Source organism: Phalacrocorax aristotelis, chromosome 2 (genome assembly GCF_949628215.1).
Source record: "Phalacrocorax aristotelis chromosome 2, bGulAri2.1, whole genome shotgun sequence".
Classification (NCBI taxonomy): Eukaryota; Metazoa; Chordata; class Aves; order Suliformes; family Phalacrocoracidae; genus Phalacrocorax; species Phalacrocorax aristotelis.
Window position 1 is genome coordinate 23692294 of NC_134277.1, and position 26241 is coordinate 23718534.

The 26241-nt window shown below is 39.3% G+C and overlaps 1 protein-coding gene across 3 annotated transcripts in view; it reads left to right on the top strand.

Moving 5' to 3' along the window:
• Positions 1-26241, top strand: part of ITGA8 (integrin subunit alpha 8) — a 125706-nt gene that overhangs the window by 21011 nt on the left and 78454 nt on the right. For all 3 annotated transcript variants that reach the window (XM_075082740.1, XM_075082739.1, XM_075082738.1), the window contains exons 5-13: positions 1442-1503; positions 2524-2569; positions 3566-3691; positions 4835-4879; positions 7824-7867; positions 8844-8900; positions 9085-9137; positions 14794-14999; positions 17223-17414. In XM_075082740.1, coding sequence (XP_074938841.1) covers positions 1442-1503; positions 2524-2569; positions 3566-3691; positions 4835-4879; positions 7824-7867; positions 8844-8900; positions 9085-9137; positions 14794-14999; positions 17223-17414 — 831 coding nt within the window. The remainder of the gene's footprint in view (positions 1-1441; positions 1504-2523; positions 2570-3565; positions 3692-4834; positions 4880-7823; positions 7868-8843; positions 8901-9084; positions 9138-14793; positions 15000-17222; positions 17415-26241) is intronic.

Genomic DNA, 26241 nt, shown 5'->3' on the forward strand with positions numbered 1-26241 from the left:
CACTCACAGATCAGACAATTGTTCTTTCAGTTACTTTTCTAATGTTAATGTGTGTAAGACAGCAAACATGATGGGCTCACCTATCCCTTCCAAGGGAAACCCTCACAGCAAAGCTGTGATGTTGTTGTTTAGCTGAGGTGGATAGCTGTTTCAATTTGCATGTGCTAGCCAATATCAAGGGAAGTCTGAATGTAGTTCCTTGTCACAATACCCCTTGTACAGAGACCCTGCTATTGCAGCTAGCATTCTTGCCACGTGCACACGGGATAATTTCAAAACACGCTTTTTAGCTGTTCCTCTACTGCAAACTGTCCTCCTACCTTTGAGTTTCTCATGGATTATTTTGCCAAGAAAGTAACAGGCATTTTACAGAAAAATAGACATTTACTTTGCATAATTAAAAGGTCTCTTTCCTGTGAAGATCTAGAGACAGTATCATATCATGTAGTTGGATTTTCCTGACGTCTGACAGATGTGTGATAATGTAGCACAATAACACTTTCCATGGCCACCAGAAAATCTGTACACCTATAGCAATGTGATACATTCACCGTTACTCTGTGGCTTTCCTTTTCTCACATTGTAGTATAGCTCTAAACTGAGTTGTGCTACATCTGTCTTTTAAAGCCCAGTTCTTGTCCCTGGATGGACAGGTACAGAAAGAAGCTGGATGTGTAAGAAACAGTGACCTTAAGATCTGCTTCATGTGCTTCTGATGTCTCACTGGGGCTTTGCCAAAGGCTTATGCCATTTGAAGAGAGAGTTCAAGTGGCCATTCCTGCTCTCAGTCTCCCAGTCCTGCAGACGTCCAGCATTCATAGGAAAGCCCTAAAATGTATGCCAACACACTTTGTATAATTATATAAGGATTTGGGGTCTAGAAATAAAAATGGACAGAAGCAGGGAGGATGTTTTTGCATGTACAGATGTGCGTCCAAAGTTATATTACACGCCTGTCCTCATTGAGCAACTGTGTATCAGTTAAAGAGCTGGCCCTTGTGAAGGACATGTGTCCTTTTCCCTTGCTGTAGCACAGATAACCAGGATGTTGTCGGAACATTGAGCCATGCTGACCCACCCACTATATCAACATTTCTGAGAATGCCTTAGTAAGCACTTATTTTTGTGCTTATGGCAGAGCAGACTGTGGTGACCATTCTAGGATTTCTTGTTGTTTACTTTTGTATTGCCAGCCAAATTCAAACTGAATCCCTTGTGGTTGTTGCAAGGGTCCTTCCTTGGCAGTGAGAGGAGAAAGTCCCAAGTAACTGGTCCTATTTTTCAAAATCTTCACAAGGAGGCTGCACGTTCATGGTCCTGTAGAAGGTCTTGATCTTTTCACATATTTTGGTAGTTTTGCATTTGCAGCTCCAGGAGTGTGTAAGCTGTCTTCCACATGCACTGTGAAATCAATAAAATGCTTCTACCTCCGTAATTGCAGGCAATGCAGATCCTGAAGGACAAGGCTTTTGTCAAGCAGGTTTCAGCTTAGATTTTTACAAGGTGAGATTCTGCTTCTGAAATACTTTGACCGAATGTAATTCTGGTATATTAAGCACTGTCTCAGTGATGAAGAGTTTATCCCTGTGCTGTTGCACATGGGAAGTTTCATTAAGTTGTTGCAAGGTCTCCACTCATTTGCAAGCTTCAAACTTTCTGGTTTCATTAATAAAAGAAATACTGCAACCAGCACCTGTTTATCTCTTTGCAACTCTCCAATCTGACTCTGCTCAGTCTATCTTAATTGATAATTAGATGAAAAATTGTACATGTTTCTATCTCAGTGTGTCCCACTTACAATGCTTTCCAGAGACCTGACTTTCAGGAATCAATGGGCAGGGACCAGATAGTTTTTAAAAGTTAAAATAGCTTGTATAAAGATGCTTTTGAAAGCAGACTAGTCATTGAGTAGACTGTTCTCTTGTGGAGGTGAAAATGAAAGTGCTTAAGGGAAATAGCTAGTTGTTCTTATATGCCAAGAGGGTCCAGAAACAATATTGTGGGCCAAAGAATAAACTTTGCAACTATTGTTGTTACTTGCACCATTATTACAGCACCAGGACCTCACGTGACTTTAATCACTGACATTGTTTTCAGTGTTCTGCAGCTACATTGTTATTCACATTATTAATAGCTGAGGTGAAAAAACCTCATTGCAAGGTAGACAAAAGTATATTTCTCTGTAAAGCATTACTGTTGCTTCACTAAATGTGGAGTCCCTCTTTCATGCTGACTTTGTTTTGTTACAAATAATCAGCAATTTTTAGAATGCTATGTTAGTGCTAAAAAAATTGTCTTTCATTCAAGTGAAGATGCATAGGGTGATCTTAACTTTATTTAACTGTGGATTTTCCTGCATATCCATGCACCTCCACACGCACCTACATCCTTTCCTTGAACAGGGCTATTCTCCTTTATCATGATTCTGATATTCTTTTGGTCATTTAAGTTGTTTTTCTGTTGCATGCTTAATTTTGTTGTGTTCTTTTGTTGTGTAATTTTATTCAATTCTGCTTTTTGTAGAACGGAGACCTGATAGTGGGCGGGCCTGGTAGTTTTTATTGGCAAGGTATGTTCATCTGGCTGGTTAACGTGATCTAGGAAGTGAAGCAGAAGTATTCTGGAAAATGTTCTAGATTTCCGTTGTTTTCTCAGTTTAAGATAAGCAGTCTCTGGTCTTATTTTCAACAAATATAAATCAGAAGAATTGCTTAACAAGCAACTGAGCATAAAAATAAGTCAGGCAAAATTCAGGATGTAGGTTGTATAGGAAGTGAAACAAATAGAAATAACTATTTTTATGGTGGCATTCTGGCACATTTGTTATTTAGTTAATAAGCTGACCTTTTCCCTAGAAGTACCACAATTTTAAAAATAGCTAATATTTGTACAGCAAATGTACTGTTTTCAAAGTTTTTGTCACTATTTGTTTCTGAACACAAGATTTTATTGCTCTCTGCATGTATTTTTAGTGCATTTGTGGCATCACTGTAGTTTCCAAGATGTAATTTCTCGTGTAGATAAAACTTGAAGTGGGTTTGGTAAAGGGTTAAAAGGGTATTTTTATTTTAACCTGTTTTGACATGTATGATATAGCTGATTCCCAGACTCTGCCTGCCAACTTGCCTGTTGTCAGCCTCATTGATGTGTGCTTTTGCATTTCCATTAAAGGAGGAGGATCTAGTTCATTATGATGGTAGGGAATTCATAGCTTTGAATTCTCCATTGAGAAATTGCTTCTCTTGGTCTACTATATTTCTACAGTACAGCATCAGAAGGTAGCTGAGCCTGAAAATGCTTGACTTTAGTTTGAATCATCACCTTGAAAGGGGTCTGGAGATGTTTTTGTGATGGTTCAGTAGAGTCTCAATGCCTTGTTGTATTGATTTATGAGTACTCTTGAGACTTTCAGGGTAATAATGGAGAAAGATTGAGAGAAGATGTCTACTTTTTGCATCTGTGCTATATTATCCTGTCAGTTCTGTTCTGATATTCCACTAGGGCTATTTTGTAGAAACTGTCTCTCCTTTATGTCCCTTTCATTTATGAAGTTGTTTGAATCCAGGTCAGGTAATCACTGCAAGTATTGCGGATATCATTGCAAATTATTCCTTCAAGAATATTCTGAGGAAACTGGCACGAGAGAAGCAAACAGGAGTAGCACCACCCTCATATGATGACAATTACATGGGTAAGCTAAGCTCTGTGTCAGTTAGTAATATGTTCTAAGAGCATGGGGCTTATATAAATGTGAAAACAAGCCCTAAATTACTAATGTCCCAATTGTGAGAGGATTTGAACATGTTTTGTCTTAAGCACAACAGCAAATCAGTAGTTTGCTAGTTATTTCAGTGGGATTATGAACATCCTTAAAATTATGCACAGCAACAGGGTTTCAGGGTTGAGATCTTAAATGATTCGTTAGGGTTATTATTATTTGATCATAAATAATTAAGCAGAAATACGAAATTTTCCTGTTTATATATTTTTTCTGAGATGATGAATTTGTTCTGAGATGACGAATTGATTTTAAAGTAATTGAAGACTATTTCAATTTTAATAGATAAAAGAAAATTCAGTTCTGCAGTATTTTGTGCAGTACTGCACAAATACCCAATTTATTCTCACTGATATTTAAAAGATACAATTGAAGTAAGCAATAACAAAAGTCAGTTTGAAGATACTACACAATAAATAGAAAAAGGGCTCTTTATGAACCTTTTATTACTACTGATATCTAAGAATTTGTGTGATATTCATGTGTCTGCACGTAAGACATTTTTCCTCACAAAATTGTAGAAAAGATGCAGTGGAATTTGAAGGCAAAGATGCATCCTTTCATCTCTGCCCATAGATTTGAAATTATAGTCCCTGATACAGTCCGAAAGTCTTTACTCTGTCAATAGCAATTATCTCACAGATTTACTAAAGCTCCAGGAGGTACTTAACTGCATCTTTGGAAATCTGCCTTCCATGTAGAGCTAAAACAGGATACTCACATTACAGTACAGTAACGAAGACCTAAATTGTGTCAAAAACTGTTAGGGCAAACCCCCATAGTACCTGCTGTTTTTTCAGATAAGTTACTAAGTATTAATTATTTAGAAGCTCATTTTTTGAGAAAATGGATAGATTTATTACACATTCAGACCTACAATTCATTTAGTCATAATAATATGATAAACAACTTTCCTTTTTTCCACATAGTTTTAGTATAGCAATATTAGAAAATTTGCATTCTGATGGTCAGGTGAACAGAAATCTGATTGTCCTTGTATATTTTTTGAAAGAAATGGTTTATCAAGTGTTTTGCTTGTAATTTGTCTTTAAACAGGATACTCAGTGGCTGCTGGGGAATTTACTGGGGATTCTGAACAAGGTAAGAAGCTGTATACTTGAATGGAAACCACATGGCCGTGTATCTATTAAATTCCTCATTTCAGGTCTCTATGCAGGAACATACCTTTTATATATTTGAAACACTGGTGAGACTTAAGCTATCTGTACCCAGTATTCTCAGAGGCAAATATTTCCTTAGAAGGTGTAGCATAACAGAGCAGATTTAAGTAACCCAAAAGTCTGAATCCGTTGCCATGTCCATGCATCTGTTCAGCAGTTAGAGCTGTGACAGCATGGCAGGTGGAGCCACTTAATTTAGCCAGTTTGGTGACCAGTAGTAGCAAGTGGAGCCAATAGCGCAGTCCTGTACAGTCTTTTAGTCCATACTCAAGTTACTCACCTGTACAGAGGCTGCTGGACCTCAGCATCTGGCTGGCCAGATGCAAGGTGGCTTGGAAATGTCTGTGTATGCTGAAAGCACGCTCCTGATTGCCACATCTACATCACAGCTCAGGCTAGGAGATAACATTCAGCAGCTCCTGGACAAAGATATGTGTCTACACCAGCATGCTAGCTCTTCTTGGTGAAAGCAGCTCTTGGCTCTATAAAAGCTTCCCTAGTTCCAGTTCCTGAGTCTTAAGGATGAGGTGCCTGGGGCAGTTCATTGGCTGACCTTTTTCAAACATATTTTTCTGCACAGGCATAATGCAGTAAGAACAAGTTCCCTGATCTCTTGCTGCTACCCTGAGCCTTATATTTAATAGCAGGAGACAGAAGAATTAAATTCCTTTTGTTAAAACCTGGGCTTGGAGGGAGAGAAATCATCCTACAGGAAGATGAGGTGTTCAGTTAGTCCCTTGAATTAGGAAAGCTGAATGCACGTGAATATAATTGTCTGAATGTAGAATCATACCTGAGACTTTGTAAAGGTTCTTGGATCAAGTAAGTTTGATACAGCACATATTTAGAATAATTTGCATTTCGACAGCATCTGTCATCCACAAAGAACCAGAAATCTCACAGACTTAATAGCATTGCTTAAAAACGTCATCACTGTGAAACCTTCACCTGAAGTTTTTTGTGATCTGTAAAATACCACCTTCTAGGACTCTACATTCACAAATTGATAAAGTAGAGCAACGTGCACTGAGGAGCAGGTTTTGACCAAAATTACAGAATGAATGTTTTTTAAAATGTGCAGAATGTCATTACAGAGCTTAGAATTCAGCTCAATCACTGACTGCCCTGGAAGGTGGCACCTCCAGTAACATAATTCTGTAATTCTCTAAGGACAAAGTCAGAGCAATCTATCCTGCAGGGGCTAGGTTTAAGCAGCAATAGTTCCTGGAACACCACTGAGGCTTTAACTAAATACCAATGAGACTTAAACCTCACTTAATCGATGTGCTGAACTCATAGCACAAAGTGCTGTGGCAGGAGAACTAAAAACAAGCTGAATGTTGCCTGATTTTTAAAGTTGTAAGTTTTGTGGGTGTGTTAGAAATTGAACACTAGTTTGTCTGTGTCTCTGCAAGTTGAATCCAGTGTAGAAGAAAAGCTCCTGTCACAGCTGTCTGTTTAGTAGGGTATGTTACAAATAATCAGTTAAAAAATAGAAATTTGTCCATGATTTAGGTCTTTTCAGGTGTTCTGAAATTGTACAGGATTTCAAAACATATAGTTAGCTGAAAATATCTGTTATCCCTGGTGTTTCATACCTTAAGAGCTGTTTCTTGTGTAAGGCTGACAGTCTGTCAGAAAGTATTGCTTAAGGGGTAGCTTTCTTGAAGGGGTGAACAACTCCATGGTCCAGACTCACAAAGCCAACAGAGACATAGTACATTTTTGGAAAGGAACCCAGCTCCCCAGAACTGCTGCTGCTTAATCCCTATAGAGATTCCTGTGGCACTATGGGTTAAAAAAACATAGTTGAGCTGAATGCTATAATGTGGAAAAAAAGATGTGTCACTGGTAATGGAAGGCTGCAGCCACTTATATATATATATAAATATTTATATGCATTTTTTTAAAATGCATGCTCACATTTTTAGAATGGATGGTTCTTGAATCGGTAAGTTACATGAATGACTGGCACAAAGAATTGCATTGTTGGCTGACCTGGGAATTGTCCTGTGTCCTTTTCAGTCATTCATTACTACTTTCATCTCCTCTTGACCACACACATTCAGCCAAGGGAAGTATATTAACCCAGAGAGGAACAGAGGAATGCTAGGTTAATACAAGCAAGTGTCTGAGGTGCTCTGGTATCTGAAGTTCCTGCTGCTGTCTTCTGATGTGGATATCCTAATGAGGGGTGGTTTAGACAGTAAGACTGGAGGCTGTGGCTTTGCTCTCTTCTTTTTTCTTCCATTTTTTCCACTCATTGTTTAAGATTTCACCATTGAGCAGAATTACATCATAGCTAGGTCCAATGTGTCATGTTCTTGTTCAGTGGATTCCCCCAATGCTACTCACAAAAATTTCCTTGTAATACTTTTAGATAGCTTGTGCAGAACTTGTTGAACACTTTCATGGCATCAAGCCAAATAACAGATGAGACGAACTGTTGTGCAGCCAGAAAGAGAAGGGGTATTTGTAAGGACAGTTGTGTTTAGCTTCTGTACTCTAGTGTGTGATGCCACAACTAATTCTGGTTTCCTCAATCCACAGCTGTCAGGTAACAAGCTGAATTGTTCTAAGAGCTTTATTATATTGCGCTATGCTAAGTAATTCTAGGCAGAAAGAGATCTCTGGATGAGTGTATTCAACAGTTAAGATGTAGTATTTCATGCAGCTAGATGCAATGAATGAATGCTAAAATCTTATTAATTAATGTTTTGAAGTGATTTTCAGGCATTTCTGATACAGATAAGAAACCAAAATTGTAAAGGTTATGTGTCGAGGAAGAATTTAAGTGGCATGGGATGCATATTGTATGCACCACTCAGCACAACCAGTTCATTGTTGATCATTTATCTTTTCAGAGTTGGTTGCTGGAGTCCCGAGGGGAGCACAGAACTTTGGCTATGTACGTACTGGACCCACATTTTATCCTTTTTATAGTGAGAAGGCAGTTAGACCATTTGGAAGATTAAAGTCTGCATTATATTTTCTGTCTCTTTGATCCTAAACTTTCTAATCAGAGAAAACTGCCACTGACTTTCACCCTCAGGCTTACCTGGCTGGGTTGAAATGCCTTACTGGTTTAGGCTTTGAATATTAAGCACTTAATATGAAGTTCTTCAGTAGCCAATTACAAGCATGCTTTGAGTATGATTCAAGCACTGAGTGTTATCAGACCTAAGCTATCCATAGGTTAGCATATTTCATGTGCAATGCTGTGTCCACAGTGGAGCAAAGTCCAAATTCAGATTATTCCTATCCAGTTTTTATTTTCAGTGCTCTAAGTATATACGCTGAATACCGGATGCAAAGAGGCATGATATGCAGTTAGAAGTGAAGGGAGAAAACAATATACATGTGTGGATACATCTGTTACCTCATAGGAAAAGAAAAGTTTCAGAACTAACCTGATTGGGAAACAGAGATCCCAGCTGCAGACACGTTCTCTAGTTTTGTGGACCCAAAACTCCTTGTGTCTCTGGGACTTATTCATACCATTTTTCAGAGGAAAGGTGTGTATGTGTGTGTGTATATATATATATGCATGTACATATATATATTTCTTTATGTTTTAAGTTCATGTTTTCATGCATACTAATGTAGTCACTGACTAGCTGGTAGTCTGTGATTTGCTGCTGTTCACAGTGTCCAGTAAGGGAGGAAAATTTTCTTTTCCCCATTTTTTTCATGGGGGACCTGAGACTCATTAAATCTTCGTGACTTGTTGAAGATCAAACAGGAAAACTCTGGTGAAATGAAAGAATTGTTGTTTTTTCTTGGCCACTTAGACCATCCTTCAGTGTGTCAAGCTGGTTTGCAGTGGTGTTACACTGTAGCATCTCCATAAGTGCTTGAAACTTTCCATATTTTTCTCTTACCAGGTCTCAATTATTAATTCTTCAGACTTGACCTTTATCCAGAACTTCACTGGTGAACAGGTAATGTCAAGCAACTGCGTGATGAAATGTTATCTCTAGAGGGTATAGTTTCATTAACATAGTTTCAAGAATATATAAAATATTTTTTAGAACTAATGAACATAGAAACAAAGAGGATTATTAGTAAAAAAATTTAAAAATTGTTATCTGATATGAAAGCCTATCTGTTGTTTTTTATTTCCAGATGGCGTCTTATTTTGGGTACACTGTTGCAGTATCTGATGTTAACAATGATGGGTAGGTTACCAAATATATTCAGCTCCACTGAACATTCATAGAAGCAATGCCTGATATTTATTAATAAACACAGGTTTTCAGGTGCTTCATACATCAAAATGCTTCTCTTCACTTCTCTGCTTTTCTAATTTTAATTGTTCACATAGGCTTATCTTTGTGCAGTCACAGTGGCCTGAGTATTTGCAGGCCTAGTTTGGGTGAGTTTATCTTCCTGAATATTTATTCAGAGCAGTGTGGCAGAGCGGGAATGTCCGAAGTCTTAGGGAACCGATCCAGGAAGAAGAACAGTGAACAAACAGTGCTAGCTACTGTTGGGAAAAGATAGGTGAAAGTCAAAAGTTCATTCTCCCTTTCTCAAAATCTTCTCCTATGCAGACCATCCATAGCTTCACTTCTTGATTTTAAAAGGCTTTGAATATCAGCTCCTCATTCCAGCACCTGCGGGTTGGCCCTCCATTTTCATCCTCCAGAGGACTAAAAAGTGTTTATGGCCCATAGTTGTTATGACAGGCATTGTGCTTCTCTGGGGGAGAATGCTGATTAGCTCCCAGGATCATGCCTAAGGCACTCAGAAATTTCAGACCCTGTTGAACAAAATGCTTGCTAACTTTGAACTCATGTAAAATGTGATTAAACGTTTTAGAAGATCGGGACTTTAGTAAGTGAATATTGATACTAGCTTTCTAGCAAGGAGATAAAGATCCCTGAAGCTCTAAGCCTTGGAAGTCTGTACAAAGGTAAGCCAGGATTATATTTACAGCTGTGGCATACTCTTGCCTATTGCAAAATTTCTCTGATGTGTCTACTTCATATTCTTTTCTTGTGATCATTTATTATTAAGTGCTTAAAGATAGTGCGTTGAATAATTTTTCTGGGCTAAATCATTGCTTCCCATCAGTGACCAGTGACCCTTTAAAGAGTAAGAGATACAAGAAAAGAGAAAAGTAACAAGGTTATAAAATGTTATTGCAGTTCCAAAACAATAACAAAAACAAAACAAAAAAAAGAAGCTACAACAGTTTCTGTGGTGGCTTCACAGAACTCAAATCTTTGCAAATTTCTGAGGTCAAATTTTGTTATAGTACCATACCTTTTGAAAATTCCTATTTGTATGATATACAGCATCAGGATTAATTTAGTGCTACCATAATGCATTACTAATGTGAAAGGGTGGAGAAACATTGATCTAGGTTACAATAGAAACTCATTAGACTTTCGGGGAACTGGCTATTTAACTTCTCACTGAACCTAACTATTTCCTGTGCAGGTTATTTCCTGTGAACATAGGGTTACTTGGCAGGTCTCATATTTTCTGTGTACCTCTAAGACCACAGTTTATGTCAATAATATAATCAAACTACCATTGAAGCCTGTGTGGTCTCCCAGTCTATATCTTAAAAGAAACCTAATGTCTGTCTCTGAGATCCAAACATCCTACAGAAAAAAAAAAAACCACAAAAAACTCTACTTGATAAACATGTCTGATTAGATATGTAGTCTGTCTTTGCTGGTTTGCACATATAGTTGGTAGAAATATTTATCTGAAAGGGAGAATAAAACAGAGAGGGGGGAGAAAAATGAAAAGGGAAATGACCACTTCAAATTCACTTGGAATTTTGTGCAGGTAAGGACAAAGGTGGTCAACCTTCTGCTCCAGCAGTTCTGCAGGTGCTCCAGGGTGACTCTTGCAGTTTTATCTGCACCACATCAGGATTGTAGGCAGAACAGGGAAATAGAGAATATTGTCTGAACTACCATTTAGTTGCCCACTGCTAATAAAGAGGAATCCACAATGAAACTTAAATCAAGCTTTGCCATCAACTTAGAGACTATGTTCCTAGTAAAGAGGAAAAAAGAATCATAGAATCCCAGAATCCCAGGTTGGAAGGGACCTCAGGAATCATCTAGTCCAACAACTCTATGAAGAGCACAGTCTAGACAAGATGGCCCAGCACCCTGTCCAGATGACTCTTGAAGGTGTCCAATGTGGCCGAGTCAACCACTTCCCTGGGGAGATTATTCCAATGGTGACTGTTCTCACTGTGAAAAATTTCCCTCTGGTGTCCAATCAGAATCTCCCCAACAGCAACTTGTGTCCATTCCCCCTTGTCCTCTCCATGTGACTCGGTGTAAAAAGGGAGTCTCCATCTTCTTTGTAGCTACCCCTTAAGTACTGGTACATGGTGATGAGATCCCCTCTAAGCCTCCTTTTCTCAAGGCTAAACAAACCCAGCTCTCCCACTTTCAATTTAGACTGAACCAGTCCAATAAAAATAGTGGAATAAACTGTTTACTGGTCTTTTATTTGGCCTATATCAAAGCTTCCCATAGTTATACTTTGATCTCTTGACATTTCCCCTATTCCTGCTTTTTATTGCTCGGCAGGATACAAAGAAACTGCATACAGTCTTAGCAGGTGGTCAGCTTGCGCTTTTTAAAGATTTTTTTTATCGGAAGGGAAGCAGTACTGGCTGGTTACCTTTCTGGGCTGGAGCAAAAAAAAAAAAAATTATGTTAACTGCAACATCTTAGTGCAGTAATGAAATAACTGTAATGAACCAGTTCAAAACACCACTGCAAACTGAACTGCACTTTATGGTTTCAAATTACTGTCCAGTGGCTTTTGCTTTTGGTTTGCTCTTATGGCCTTCTAAAAGGGATCACATCAACCTGAATTTGGCTCAGAACTCCAATTTCATAAATATAAACTCCTACAATCTAAAAGCCAATTGAAATATCCTCTTTCACCATTAAAAATGCATAATTCTAATCACACAGGTACTAATAACCCAACAAGTGACTCCCCTGGACTGCTTGATGTCTACTTAAACTGTAGGAGCTGGAAGGTAAAATTAACTCTAAAGCATGGTAAGCAGCAATTGCTTGCTTATTACTCACTTGGAGAGAAACCAGGAATAAGTAAATGAGAATCAGAGAGAGCAGGGTAGCTGAAGAAAGAATCCTTCCTCTCTGGCTATAGCACACTGCTGTGACAGTGAAAAAAAAACAAAACAAAACACCAAAAGCCTAGAACTGCCTGAGGGAGAATTCCTTGCAGAGGACTTGCTGTAGAGAGCTGCCTTGACCTACAGAGCTCAGCACTGACAGAGAAGGGGGGAAAATCAAGAGGGTGAGGAAAGGAAGGCTTTGGCATGGGTGGGACGTGCCAAGACTTCAAGGGAAGGCAAACCAAGTGCTGCAGGTGTTCCAGGTAGCTCTGCTGCCCGTAACCAGTTTAGAGATACCAGTCAGTGTAATTTAGGTGATTGGTTTCCTCCCACCTTTCCCTTGGCACATCAGAAGATGAGCCATCTTAGCTACTGGCTTCTGGTCCCTGCTCCCTTGACTATGGACTCATGCATTTTATACGATCATTGTCATTTATTGTAATAAAGTAGAAATTTTCCTAGAAAAATAACCCAGCACTGTGCACTTCCAGCTGAGGTGCTGTGATCCCTGCAGAACAGACTCCAGCTCCTGTCTACTTGCTTTCTGTGTCACCTGATGAATCTTGTATTGTGGGTTAGGCGTCTGCTTAGACAAGTTTAGGCCGCTGTGGATGACAGATCGTCTGTCTCTCTCTTTTCACCATTTTAGGCACCCTCAATATTGCTCTGTGGACCAGAGTTTTAAAGGTATCTAGGTATCTACTTATCTACATTGATGTACTGGGAGCATCCTGGCTCTGAATCTTTTGGTTCTTTACCACCTCTGAAAAACATCTTCCCTTAGTCTTGCAATCCTTCATTTGTAAAATATTAATTGGAGCCAAGCTCATCTTTTCCGTCTTGGTTTATGCAGCACATAACACCATGAGGTCCCAGCCTAACTGGGAAAATCTGGACTGTGATGTAAGAAAACAAAATTGATGATAATGCTATTGTGTAACGCTTTTAGTACATGGCATACATAAAATACTTGTAAAAAGAGCATTTATGATCTTGTTTTGTTATTGCTGTTGTTTCATGGCAACTGTTTCAGCTGACATTCTGTCCCCACCACGAACATCTTCCATTAGTAGAGAAGGATTTCTGATGTTTAGTGTGGAAGGAAAATCCCACATTTGATGTCAAGTCAGCATCTGCTTCCTTCCTTTTTTAGTTATTCATGCCATGGGGTAAAATCTGACATATAAAGAACAGAACAACTGCACCAATGTGGCCTGACATTTTGAATTACAGTTTCCTTTATGGAAACATATTATAAAACTTAATAGAAAAATATCATTTCTAGAAGTACTTTGTCACAATTTATAGAATGTGTAAGTTGTACAATATGATTGAAAGGCTTCTAGATGAGATATTTTGTACTAAATTGTATATATCTTAGAACCATAGTAAATTTCTATGGTAAAGTACTAGCTGGACTACTCCTAAATCATAAGGGTTTTTTCTGACGGGATTGGGAAAAAAAAAAGTAGTAAAATTTTACTAATTAATTTAGTAATGGATAAAGTCTTCGTGAAAACATCGAGGGTAGAAAGCTTTCTACAAGCTTTACAAAGTTTGAACAAAGTTTCATGTTAGAGCAAGAGAATATGTTCTCCAAATTAAAAATTCTGAGATCAGATAGTACTAGTTATTTGCAGTAACAGAGTTCCTTAATATGGACAACTAATGTCCACTGAATATAATGGGAATTGTCCTATTAGTTTATACATGTTTGAGCAACCTTCAGAAATTAATCTGATACTATAATATTTCAGAATAGTCTATTAAGAATATTTCTGCTTGTTATGTGTCTATCAATCTTGCTTGATTTTATTCTTTACTGTCCAGTAAAGGGTCTTTTTTCCCGCTAAATAAATGTTGGTAACATGTTTCGAAACACCCCCATTTATAACAACGACATGCAAAATATCCTTTGATTAGTCTGTCTTCTTTTATTGATTCTTCTTGGAGCAGCAAAATAAGCCTTATATTTTTGTAATTGCATGATGTCCTTTCTCTTTAATACTTAATGCATCAAATTATGCGAGCACTGAAACTAGTCATGTACCTAATATTCAACAGAAGTGTTTTGAGAAATAAAGCTTTGGCTTTGTCTCCCAGCTTCCATTTGAATTCGTGATGAGGCATTCTCTATTAATTGATGCTCTACCCATGTTTCATGTATATTACTTAAAAATCTGCTAGAACGTGGCAATTTTTATTCTGTTGTTCACTTAACTGATGTAAAATTTTTTACTAAAATTTGTCTCTCACTAGCACAATTAGCAGGATAGATCTACAGAATTTGTTCTAGTAACACAGAACCCCTCTGAGTTAACTCCTGACTTCTGGATCATGAACTGCAAAGTATAGCTTTTCAGTGTGTATTGTGGGCATAAATTGAAGTGCAAGAAATTCCATTTAAACCTAGGAAGAACGTTTTTGCTGAGAGGGTGATCAAACACTGGAAGCAGTTGCCCAGAGAGGTTGTGGAGTCTCCATCCATGGACATATTGAAAACTGGAGTGGGCATAGCCCTGGGCAGCCTTCCCTAGTTGACCATGTTTTCACCAAGTGTTTGGACTAGAAGAACTCCAGAAGTACCTTCTTATCTCAGTTAGGCAATGTCTCTATGATAATTATCAGCTTCCTGTTTAACAAATGCATGAACTGTCTTGGTTACACTCAGTCTCTCAGTGACACTGGTTTTTGTTTGACTGTTGCAGTTTAGATGATATCTTAGTTGGTGCCCCTCTCTTTATGGAACGAGAATTTGAGAGCAAGCCTAAAGAAGTTGGGCAAGTTTATCTATACCTGCAAGAAAGTGCTTTCCTCTTCCAAGATGCGCAAATTCTGACAGGCACTGAAGTGTTTGGTAGATTTGGCAGTGCAATCACGCACCTTGGAGATCTCAATCAAGATGGATATAACGGTAACATATATGTAATGTAGTAATATATATCTCTGTATAACACTGAAATTGAAAATGGCTAAACGTGAATATGAAGTGTCTGTGCAGTGCCTGAATAAGGCTTTTTAACACGTAACTGCCTTTGAAAGTCATGAGAATTTACATTAATCCTAATGAAACTGATATTGAGGGCCAAACCATGAAAAGCTTACCTACAGGAGGACAGACATATTGACTACAGAGATGCTTTTTACTAAATATTAGCATGTTCATTTGAATAAAAATCTTATATGTTGTTTTATGACTATAATTACATTTAAATACTTAGTTAATATATTGCATTTGTTTAAAAGCAGAGGAATTCGGTCCCTTCCAACCTGTGATTCTGTGATTCTGTGTAATTTGATGAGGCTCAGTAAATGGAGCATTTTGCCCACAATGAAAGAATTGGACAAGTACAGATGTACTATTTTGGAATCAGACTTCCATTGGTACTTAGGCACTGAAAGAAACAGGCACATAATGGGACCTTTTTCAAATGCCTGTAGCACATGCATGCAACAAAACATTCGTGTAAGTTAGCTGGGAGCCTAAATTCAAGATAACAGTCCAAGTAAACAAACTTGCTTCGTTATCTGAGATACCCTGGATGCCTTGAGCACCTAGAGTTAGCCTCCTAGACATGGTCAGTAACACTGTTTTTCCCTGCATGGATTTCATTACCTCTTATTTCCAGGATGTTAGGGATCTGCAAAGCAGGCATCTCTGCATCTAAAACCCCAAGGAGTTTTTCCTGGAGGAGGTATTTTGCACAGTAGCCTGAAAGATAGTTGGCCCACCAATGAAAAATTAATGGACTTAGCTCCTCCTTAACTTCATGTTTTTCATGGTGCTCTAGCCACTACACTCTAGGGCAATGTCACTAATGTGTGGCTTCTGTGCAAGGGATAAGTCATGTCAGGAGCCATAGAATTGTACTGGGGTTCGGGGTATGCAAAATCTGAATATCCTGTGGGTAGAAGCCACTGGATTGTGACTACTGAGAATACCCTTACTGGGTTGTCCTGGAATCCCACTATGGAGCTCAGCCCAGCTGGACCCCACTGTGGAGACTTCCTGTTTTCTACCTGTGAGTAACAGCAGATGCCCTGAGCTTCTCTGGGCAAGGAAGGTTTGTATCCCTGCTCTCCAGCATTCTTGTGAGGCATGGAGGAGACATTCCTGCTTTTCTCTCTCCCTGTATAGAGATGGCTAAGAAGGATCTAGAGCTAAAATCTTCTGCTTTGTAACTGAAGATCCAATCATAGAGCTTTGGTGCACTCCTGCCTTTAGAGTGAAGGTACAAATTCCAGGTGCTGAAGTCAAGTTTAATAAAGGAGTTCAGCACCAGCCCCTAGATCAGAACCTAAAAATGAGAGCTGTAGGTACGTATCCTCTTCTAGTGTTTCCTATTGGTTAGCTCAGCTAGCGCAGCTGTTGAATCTCAGTCTAGACACATGATTCTTTCCATATCCCATGCGTAGGAACAAGAGCATTGTGAGTTCCACTTCTTGGATATGGGACCTCAATTTTTAAGGACGGCAGTGCTTAATTGCATAAAGCCCAAGGCCTTCTGTTAAATTCCTGTCTCGGTACTGTTCCCATTTCTCAATAAGACGTTGGCTTGATATACATGAAAACATTATATTCCAGTGTTCTCTTTGCCTACTAAAGCACTGGATGTTTGAGGAGGGTGGGGTTTTTTGTCTGTGTTAAACATTTCATCTGGAAAAAGGAAGTTCATTTTATCTAACACCTGTTTGATATTAATTAGGTGATAGAGGAAATCAAGGCAAATTTGTATCTGTTTAAAAATATGGAAGTAGAAGTAGGCATTCATTAGATCTTGGTTTATTAAAGCTTATTAAATGCCCCAGAAATATGGTAGAGGAATCCATATTTCTGTACTTGTCCAATTCTTTCACTGTGGGCAAAACAGCCAGTGTGGACTGGCTATTCAGTATAATGCAATAATCCCATCATAGGATGATTTTATAAGCTTTTGTCTTGGAAGTTTGACACAGAAAAGACACTACAAACACTTTTGTATATTTGCTTTAAAACTAGAATCCATACAGAAGTACAGAACATTGAAGTTCTTGCATGTATGTACCAGAAGCCATTTATGTCTGTTTTCCTGCAGGGACTTAATTTTTGCTGTATTTTAATTGTGCCGATTCTTTTTATTCTTTTATTGCACTGCAGACATTGCTATTGGTGCACCATTTGCAGGAGAAGACAGAAGAGGGAAAGTGCTCATTTACAATGGATATAGTAATGGGTTAAATGCTAACCCTTCCCAGGTTCTCAATGGAGCGTGGGCCTCACAGTCCATGCCTTCGGGATTTGGCTTCACTCTAAGAGGAGACTCAGATGTAGACAAGAATGATTACCCAGGTAAGATTTTTACATTAGAAAGGGAATTTCATACTTCCATTCTCTGGAAAATGCATCATGCCTAAACTGCTCCTTTTGGAAGGCAGAGGTCAGAATAAAGAATAGACATTTTTTGATAGTTCTAGCTTGCTTTCCTGAGAGTTAAAATCAGACAAAACAAATACTCCCTTCCCTGTCAGAAGACATATTCAGAAAGTCAAGAAAGGCCTTAAATTGTTACATTAACATAAAACGTGAATTTTACAATAAAAAGTTTAACCCTTTCCCCCTACTTCCAAAAACTGAATGCTCTCAGCTTATTGAACTGTAAGGTCTCCTTCATCCTGGCATTCTTTCTTAATTAAAAACATGTTGTGTTGTAGAAGAAGGGATTGATTTGTGTGTGTTGCTGAGTTGTTTTTTGCTGTCTGAAGAGAAACTGACCTATATATAGGTTCTCGATGGCTTTGATTACATTACAAAAAAGCAGAGAGAATGCAAAGACATTGCTTAAGGGCAGATACTTCATTTGGGTCTTTTAATCCCTTTCATGTTTTCATTCTGCTATATAGACTCCTCCTTTTTATGTTAGCTTTGACTCTTTCTTATTAGTTTATCTGACATGCAATCAAATTTATCAAGTTTGTAACTTCAGTTGAGTGAGCTGGAGAGGTATTTATTATTTTAAAAGCATGTTCTTAGCATCATAAGTAGTCAGAATGTTGGAGGTATTTTAAATGTCCTTGTATTTATTCTCTCTCTCCTCTGGAACCAAATCTGTTCTGTTTCTTTTCATCATGGTTCAGAAGCCTTAGCAAGGGTGTGCAGTGAAATGTCACATTTTGTTATTGTGAAAGGTTCATCCACAGTAAAATGCTAATAGTCTTTACTTCCCTAACTTACTATGAGATCACTTTAGTTAGCCTGGGTTATTTCAAGGCTAGTGTTCTTAAAAGTTGTATTGTTTCAGAAGTGAAAACTGTAATTTTCAAAGGGATGGATTGTAAAAATCTTGAAAGAGATGTCTTTTTGCAAAAGCAGAAGAGAGTTTCGGGGAAGGGGTGTTTACAATCTAAATAAGGTTTTACAAACACAAAAGCTGACTGAAGAGTAATAAAGTGAGGCTATCACAAGACTGTAGTGAGAGGATCCTTAGCATTTGATGAAAGAAAGGGTTTTTAAACACTGGGCTGACTTTTTGTTTGCCTATTGTTGATGTTGCTATTAATAGTCTTTCATTGTCCATGACTAATGAGGTTCTTCTGGACAACAGAACTCTTTATTAAAGTTTCAGCATTTAAACATTTCCTAAAGCACCCACAAGGGCCCCCAGCAAAACCAAAGAAAACAGAATATTGCATTCCTGACATTCCTAAGATTGAAAAGATAGAGAGAGGGAAGGGAGAGATTCTTTCAGGTCTTCTTTGAGTCACATGGGGAAGGCAGAAAAGTAGAAGACTAGCTAATGTATCAGCATACTTTATGTGGAGCATCTTCTAAGCTAATTTGTGAAAAGTCCGGGTGATGGGTCTCGGTCTTTCTAAATGTGTACTCAAGAACTGCTGTAGTCAATTAAGTTGGGAGATTTCTTGGAAATTATTCTATTTATTATTCTACTTGTCATTGTTGGCTTCACTATGCATCCTACTTGCAGGATTTCAGTGATATCATCTCATTATGCATTAGATCGTTTGTTTTTTTTACATTAATTACTTATTTTAGAAAAAAAAACCCTGCATTTACTGTAACTAGCTTTTCCCTCCACCCATCAATTGAATATCTGGAGGAGCAGTCCAAAGTACTGGTGAGAATCTGTCAGCTAATGACAGAAGAAAAAAGCCTTACTGTCAGTCAATGACCTCTTCCTTAATTCACAAAGACTTGAAGCACCAAAACAGAGCTGTAAAAATAGCACAACCATGGCACAGTATTAGCACAAAAATAGAATGCCTTCCTATGGGAAAAGGAAAAAAAAGAAAGGAAATAGTACGAGGAATTGCAAATCCAGGACAAACACTAGGCAGTGAAGTATGTAATCCTTCTTATGTCAAAGAGCTTTTCTTCTTCACCTCCTGATGGAAATGCTGAAGGGCAGCCTCTGTACGAGGAGGAAACAGGGGACTGAACTTGGAACAAATACGAAGGACGTTTTATTTTAGATTTCAGCTGAGAGGCAGAGTATTTGCTGACTATAGGTCTAGGAAACTAGCCTTTAATTCAGTGCTTCCCAAACTACTGGTCATGACTGTGGTTCAAAGAGGGTTGTGAAAGATTAGAAAAAATCTTAAAAATTTTTGTTTAAGGTTTTTAACGTGTATATTATAAAAACAACCATTTTACAAAAAGAAAATGTAATAAAACCAAATTGTGCTGACTCATCACTCTCAGAAGTTCAGCTCCCACAGACTGGGAAATGAGAACCAGCTATGATGTCTGGCTGCAGTTGCGACAGTCTAAGGTGAGATTCTCCAAGCAATTAGCTCGTCCATGGCTAGAGTTCAAGTGTTGTGTGAAGACAAATGAGCTCAAAAAGGGATCACGCTTGCAAGAAGTTCAGGACTGACACCAGTTTGTGAGGACTTACATAACTGTAGCTGTGCTTGTACTACTTACTCAAGCTCTTGGACCTAACATTGTTCATGAGGCAGGCATATCCCTGCTAGGAAATGAGAGGCTGAGAGATGGGAGTTACTCTGCCATTTCATTTTTAAAGCACTATTTAGCTTTTTCAAAGCTTTTAGAGTTTCAGTCCTTCTTCTTTAAATCAGACCATGCATTAATGTTCTTGGAGCAGGTCACAGACCTGGAAGCCAGAAGATACCACCTGCTTGTGTGGCTTCTTATCACAGACCACTGAGCTTCATCCTGGGCTCGCTGTATTGAGCCCAGGAACCAGTGCTCTTAGAGCCTGAGGTACAAGTTGGGGAATACAGTTCCTAAAAAGTGGTGATTTTTTCTCACACTGGACAAAGGTTAAATCCTCTCTTGCTTGGGAGTTCGTTTCAGGCTGAGATCTACCTATTAGCCTTCTGGGAAAGAGCAGCCATTTGGTACAGGAAGTTATATCTTTCTCTTTTCATCCAAATCCCAGAATAACTCAGGAACAGAGAAGGAAATAGGGAGCAGACAAAGGCTGCGTAATACTCAGAACTGTTCAATCCCCTAGCTTTCCTGTGGATGGATGGAGGAGTGGTTTCTCCTTCCTGCAACTCCTGGCCAGCAAAGGGAGAGAGACCACCTTCTGCTACCTGGTCTTATCTAGGAAAGGCAGAGGAAGACCCTCTTGTCTCCCAGGACTCCAGTTGCATCATAAATATGGGAGAAAACTGATCACAGACAGACTTAATGGTGGAGTAGCAGAGCAGGCAGGGAAGAACATAATACATCCATACTGATACACTGATACAGATGAAATATCTGTCTAGCACCATAGCATGTCTCCAACAGTGGCCAACAACAGATATCCGGGAAATTGTACAGTTGTTTTGATAGTTCCCAGAATATTCACCCAGCTCTAACCAACTGGAGGAGCATGTTGAAGGTGGCACCTTCAAATTTGATAGCCCTTGACAGACTTTTCTTCCATGAATTTGACCAATCAGTTGTAGAATTCATGTGAACTTTTGGCACCCACAGCAACCTGTCTCAACAGGCCCCACAGCCTAACTGCCTGTTTTGTGAAGAAGTAATTCTTTTCACTGCATCCTATTCAAGTCTTGAATGTTCCACTGGACAGTTTCTTTGGATGTGTCCTAGTTCTTTTACTGAAGAGACAGTAAACAATTCTTTAGTCTACTCTTATTTCACAGACGTCTGCCAGAATCCCTCCCTCAGCCATATGTTTTAACTATCGTGCAGAAGGAACCCTAGTTTACTTGTTTCTTGTGCAGAGGCAAATGGCGTACCAGTCCTGCTGTCCCAGATGATGGTCCAGTCTTGTCACCACTGCTGCCTCTTCTTCATACATTTTTATGTAAAGAGCATTATGTAAAGTGTGACTTATGTCCGGCTAAAGCATTGCTTCTAGAAAAGATTTTAGCATTGACCTGGGCTTCAAACTTATCCAACATCAAAAAAAGCTGTATCTTCTCTACTGAGAAGAAAACTAGAATCGGTACTTGACAAAAACTAATCCCAAATCTTTTTCATTGGTATTAGTGATTGTGTTTGTGCAAGAAGATAAAGTGAGCCAGGAACTGTGATCTGGCCTTGAGGCTACATGGCATAGCACAGCTCACCATCGTCAGATAAAACCATCCTGCCAATTGAAACAGGATGGCCATATCCAAACTGCCTTTTGGGAAAGGTCCTTGGCCCAGGCTGGTCCCCAGACCATTCCTGGCCACTATCGGGAAGAGTACTAACTTGCACATGCTAAAATCAGACCAGAGTCTGTGCTAACAATATAAAAATCTGGACAGTACTGACACAGTGCTCAAGCTCATGCCCTGACTTTATTTTGATTTCAGTTGTGTAGCTACTCACTGCGCAAAGCACAGGATACAGGCAGCTGAATGGCCACCTAGTCAACATCATGCCTAAAAATGAAACTTTCTCTAGTAGGGTCAGCATGCAGACAGGGCTGCTTTTTCTTCTTGTTAGCAGTCTTTCAGTGTAATGACCATCCGTCTTCAGCTGCCCTGGCAAAGATGTTATCACTATAACAGTAACAGAACTCTACTCTCAGCATTGTGAAAATACAGGGATTTTTCTAACCTTTCAACAGGGAAGATTTAGTTTTTGTTATTAAGCACAACCCTTGGTTTACATCTCCACAGCTTTCCAGGGAAGGTCTTCTGTAAATTTTGTCATACTTGCAGATACTCCAGATGTTATGTGCCCAGAACAGTTCTTTTATCAACACAGACAGGGGTGATAATATGGCGGTCCCTGCTTTGCAGGCTCAGAGATAGTGGGAAACTTTCAACTCTGGGAAGCAGCAGAGGCAGAAAACTATGCTGATCATCCTAACAGCTGTCTTGCCCTAAAAAACATTCAGCTGCCCTCTCTCTGTGTTGGTGTTCATCAACTTCAGCACCAAACAGAGCGCTGTTCCTCACCTATGTTGTGGTTTAGCGGCAGCTCAGCCCCACACAGTCGCTCGCTCACTCCCCCACCGGTAGATGGGGGAGAGAATCAGAAGGGTAACGCTCGTGGGTTGGGATAAGAACAGTTTAATAATGAAAATTAAAAGAAACAACAGTAGAAATGCAATGTAAAGGAGAACAACGAGAGGCGCAAAGCCCCGGGGGAGGGGGAAGGGAGGGGAGGGGAGAGGGGGAACGAACCACCGAAACAAAGCGCACGCGCCGCAGCCGCCCGCCGACCCGACGCCGCGCCGCCTCCGCGCTGCCACTGCCCCCCCCTCAATATACTGGTCATGGTGTCACATGGTATGGAATGAACCTGCCATTGGCCAGTCGGGGTCAGCCGTCCCCACCATGGCCCTGCCCCTCCCAGCCCCCCCCCGCCACGCGGCAGAGCGCGGGAAGCTGGAAAGGTAGCTGACCCCCACAGTGAGGAGAATTAACCCCTTCTCAGCCAAAACCAGCACAACCTAGCAGAAGAATTGCAATGCCGAACAGTGGTGATGGTGGTAACAAATGGATGGATGCTCCTTTCTCTGTAGCCATGTAAAAGTTAGGCAGAACCTGACCAAACTTTATAGTCGGATAAGACTAGTGAGAGGGGAGCAGTAAGAGGAAGGCAAATGAAGCATGTCAGTCAGATAGATTGAATGTACCAAGCCAGCTCTGTACTTTTTGATGTGACTATTCAGGGGAACAAGCAATGTGCAGCTTTCCTAGTCTTCCAAGCATGACACTGACAAGCTTTGTACCATACTTACCCGAGATACTCGTTATCTCTCCAGGATACAATATGTACCCAGTATCTGAAGGAAAAGACCAATTAATCATCTTAAGCTACTTCTGCACTATAAATATGCTGTTCTTTGGTGCTGAACTGTCACTGAACAGTCCTTATCCATACTATCAAACTCACTTCCTTGCCAAAACAGGGGTGCTGCTTGCTCTTTTTTGGAGACTAATAATTGGCATGGGCCAACTGCCATTCTAATGGTACCACCACTGACAGCGTAGGTACAGCACACGGGCACATTCTCTGGCACTAGTTTACACACACTGATGTAATTGTAACATCCTTCAGCAGATTTCTCAGTTTTCTAACAACTCATGTTCTAAGGCCATACTCGAAGGAGAGGATCCAATCTCACCTATGTTGCTATAGTAAATACTGATTTAATGCAGTCACTCTGGACTGACAGTCATGTAAAAAAATAAAGGGGATTAAAGAAATAAAGGGGGGGAGCAGTGAAAGGAGTGTAAGTGTAAAAGTTAAGTGTAAAAGATGGGCTTTTTTCATTAATTTAAGTGCAAATACAGTGGCAGTTGGAAGAAATCATGTGTGAGATTCTGTGCTGCACTTTTCGGTGCTGAGGTTAGGATGTGGCTAAGCAGCATCATGCTGTATTGAAGCCATACTGGCAAGGCCCATAACACAGTTTATATAGCCATAGGATTCTCTGTAATACTAGCTCTTCGAGGTTAGCCAAGATATTCTGAAATCCCTGCCTCAGCACAACCTTCCTGGCTGTCTTCTATGCTGGAATATCTGAGCAACATAATGGTGACTTTCAGCACAGCTTCCACTCCATTCCCCAGTAAATCTGGGGCTTTTAGGGCCCCTTTGCACCATCCTGAGCTTTATTTGTGTCGTCAAGGCCTGGACCAGGGAATGAAGCCTCAGCTTAGGCACATATTTTGAATTGTAGTTTATTTTATTTATAATTTTATTTGTCTTTTTCTATTAGCATAGTTCAGTTTTCATAGAAACAAAAGAAATCCATAAATTTGTTTAATGGGAAAGAAATTTGTTTCTTTTGGCTTCTGGGCATCTGTTCAAAGTTGGTCCCCATGGAGTGTTTGGAGTCCGTGATTGTCTAGGTGATGGTGCCGCACTTCCAGCTGGTTTATCTACTGGTGCAGGGCTTACGCATTTGGAGGCTGTAAGGTTTCCAGCCTCACATTTCAGCGTATGTTCAGTCACTTGATGGCTGATTATAGCTGAGCAAATAGTTTATAATTAATAACTTACTCAACTTGCTTTCTTCTTGTGGCATATCTTCCAGCAGACTGTGGTTTCTTTAAGTGTGTTTGTGAACCAAAGCGTGGATGAATTCACTGCTCAAAGACTGTTGATTAGTTAATTAGTTAATTCCGCAAATAAATCATGCGCTAGTGTTTCTGCTCCCTGCCTGTTTAGACTCTTGTAAAATTCTTCCTTATTAACTTAGAGAGTAACCCTGGAGTCAGTGCCACTGAAGCTTCATCTTCAAGGTAGCTCACTTTTATACAAACATAGCTGTTGGCCTGTTCTTTTGGTTATTCTTTTCAGTTAAGCCTGGAAATGTATAAAGGCATCTTCACACCTTGTTATTTTGGACTCAGTTATTATCTTAAGAATAGCAAGTAGTTAGTATTAACAAACGGCTCTGGAAACATTTTAAGAAGGAAACAAGTGTAATAATCAGACAAGATGTCCTCAGAACTTCAGTAATCCAGTCTAGTCTTATTAAAATAGGAGTATTTAACAGCTCCATCTGCTAAATTCATTAACGCAAACAGTGGGAAGAAAACCCTCAAGTTTCTGAGGGGCAAGGGTTCTTCAGCATTCTTTTTTTTTTTTTTTTTTTTTGAGAACAATAGGCATTGTGCCAACAATATCACAAATGGTAACCTAGTGATCGTTAAATTATGAAGTTGGTCCAGGAGATTTGTGGAAGACAAACAAATGAAATCAATGAGAAGCTGCATCTCCTCTGGTAAGAGAGGACTGCTGAGCATGGGAGCCAGAATAAGGGCGTGGGTTCTGAGAGCAAATGCAGAAAAGCTGAAGTATTTTTACCAGCTAATTATGTCTTCACATGAATAATCAATCAAAAATGTAGTCACAAGCCAAGAATCTCCTACAAATGTGTTAATTTTATGACAAATTATTATCTATGTAATTTACAGGTATTTTTTCTAAAATTCTTTGAGATACTTAATGAAATCACAATATTGTGCCCAATGGAATGTAAGAATAAAGCAATTAATCCCTATAAATAGGGATTTAGTAAAGTGATAGAACATTAACTGCCCTCTTTTGGATTTGTTTGTAGTGTAATGATTGAATAACAATATTGTGTTATAAAAGGGAGTCATTCAGCAAAAGGGGAGCATTGAAATGAGTTAGCCTTAGGTATTATCCTTAACAGGCCTGCTACAGAATGGTTGAAAAACAGAGAAGGATCAAGGCAGTTGAGAATGGTAGGATTGGAAGAAAGTGGTTCTCTTTTGGGTGGAGGTTGTTTGTAGTATTTAACTAAAATTTTTGAGTAAAGTTGGCTGAGCTGAACAATCCTGGCCCTTCATTATAGTCAAGCTTGAAATAATGGCCATTTAAAGGAAATTTTATTCTGGACCTTTCCTGCTGCGATTGGGAGTGTACTGCTCTCTGAAATCCTAGAAAACAAATAGAAATCTGATTACATTTTTGACACCTGACCCACTGAGGGAAATAAAAACCAAAAAGGCTCACAAAGATTTTTTTAACAGGGTTTCCAGTTATGTAGTTTTCTCACTCTCTTTTATGAAATTTCCATTAGCACCTGTACTCAGATAGGATTCTAATTGTTTTCCAGTTCCTATTTATACTATGCAATTAAACTGTCAGGCTACACAAAGTGATGTTTAAAGCTGTCAGCAAATCGTTCTGAGTCCATAAAATGAACACTTTCTTGCCTGTATCCTGGTAGATTGGCAGTGGGAAAGTGACTCAGCTATCC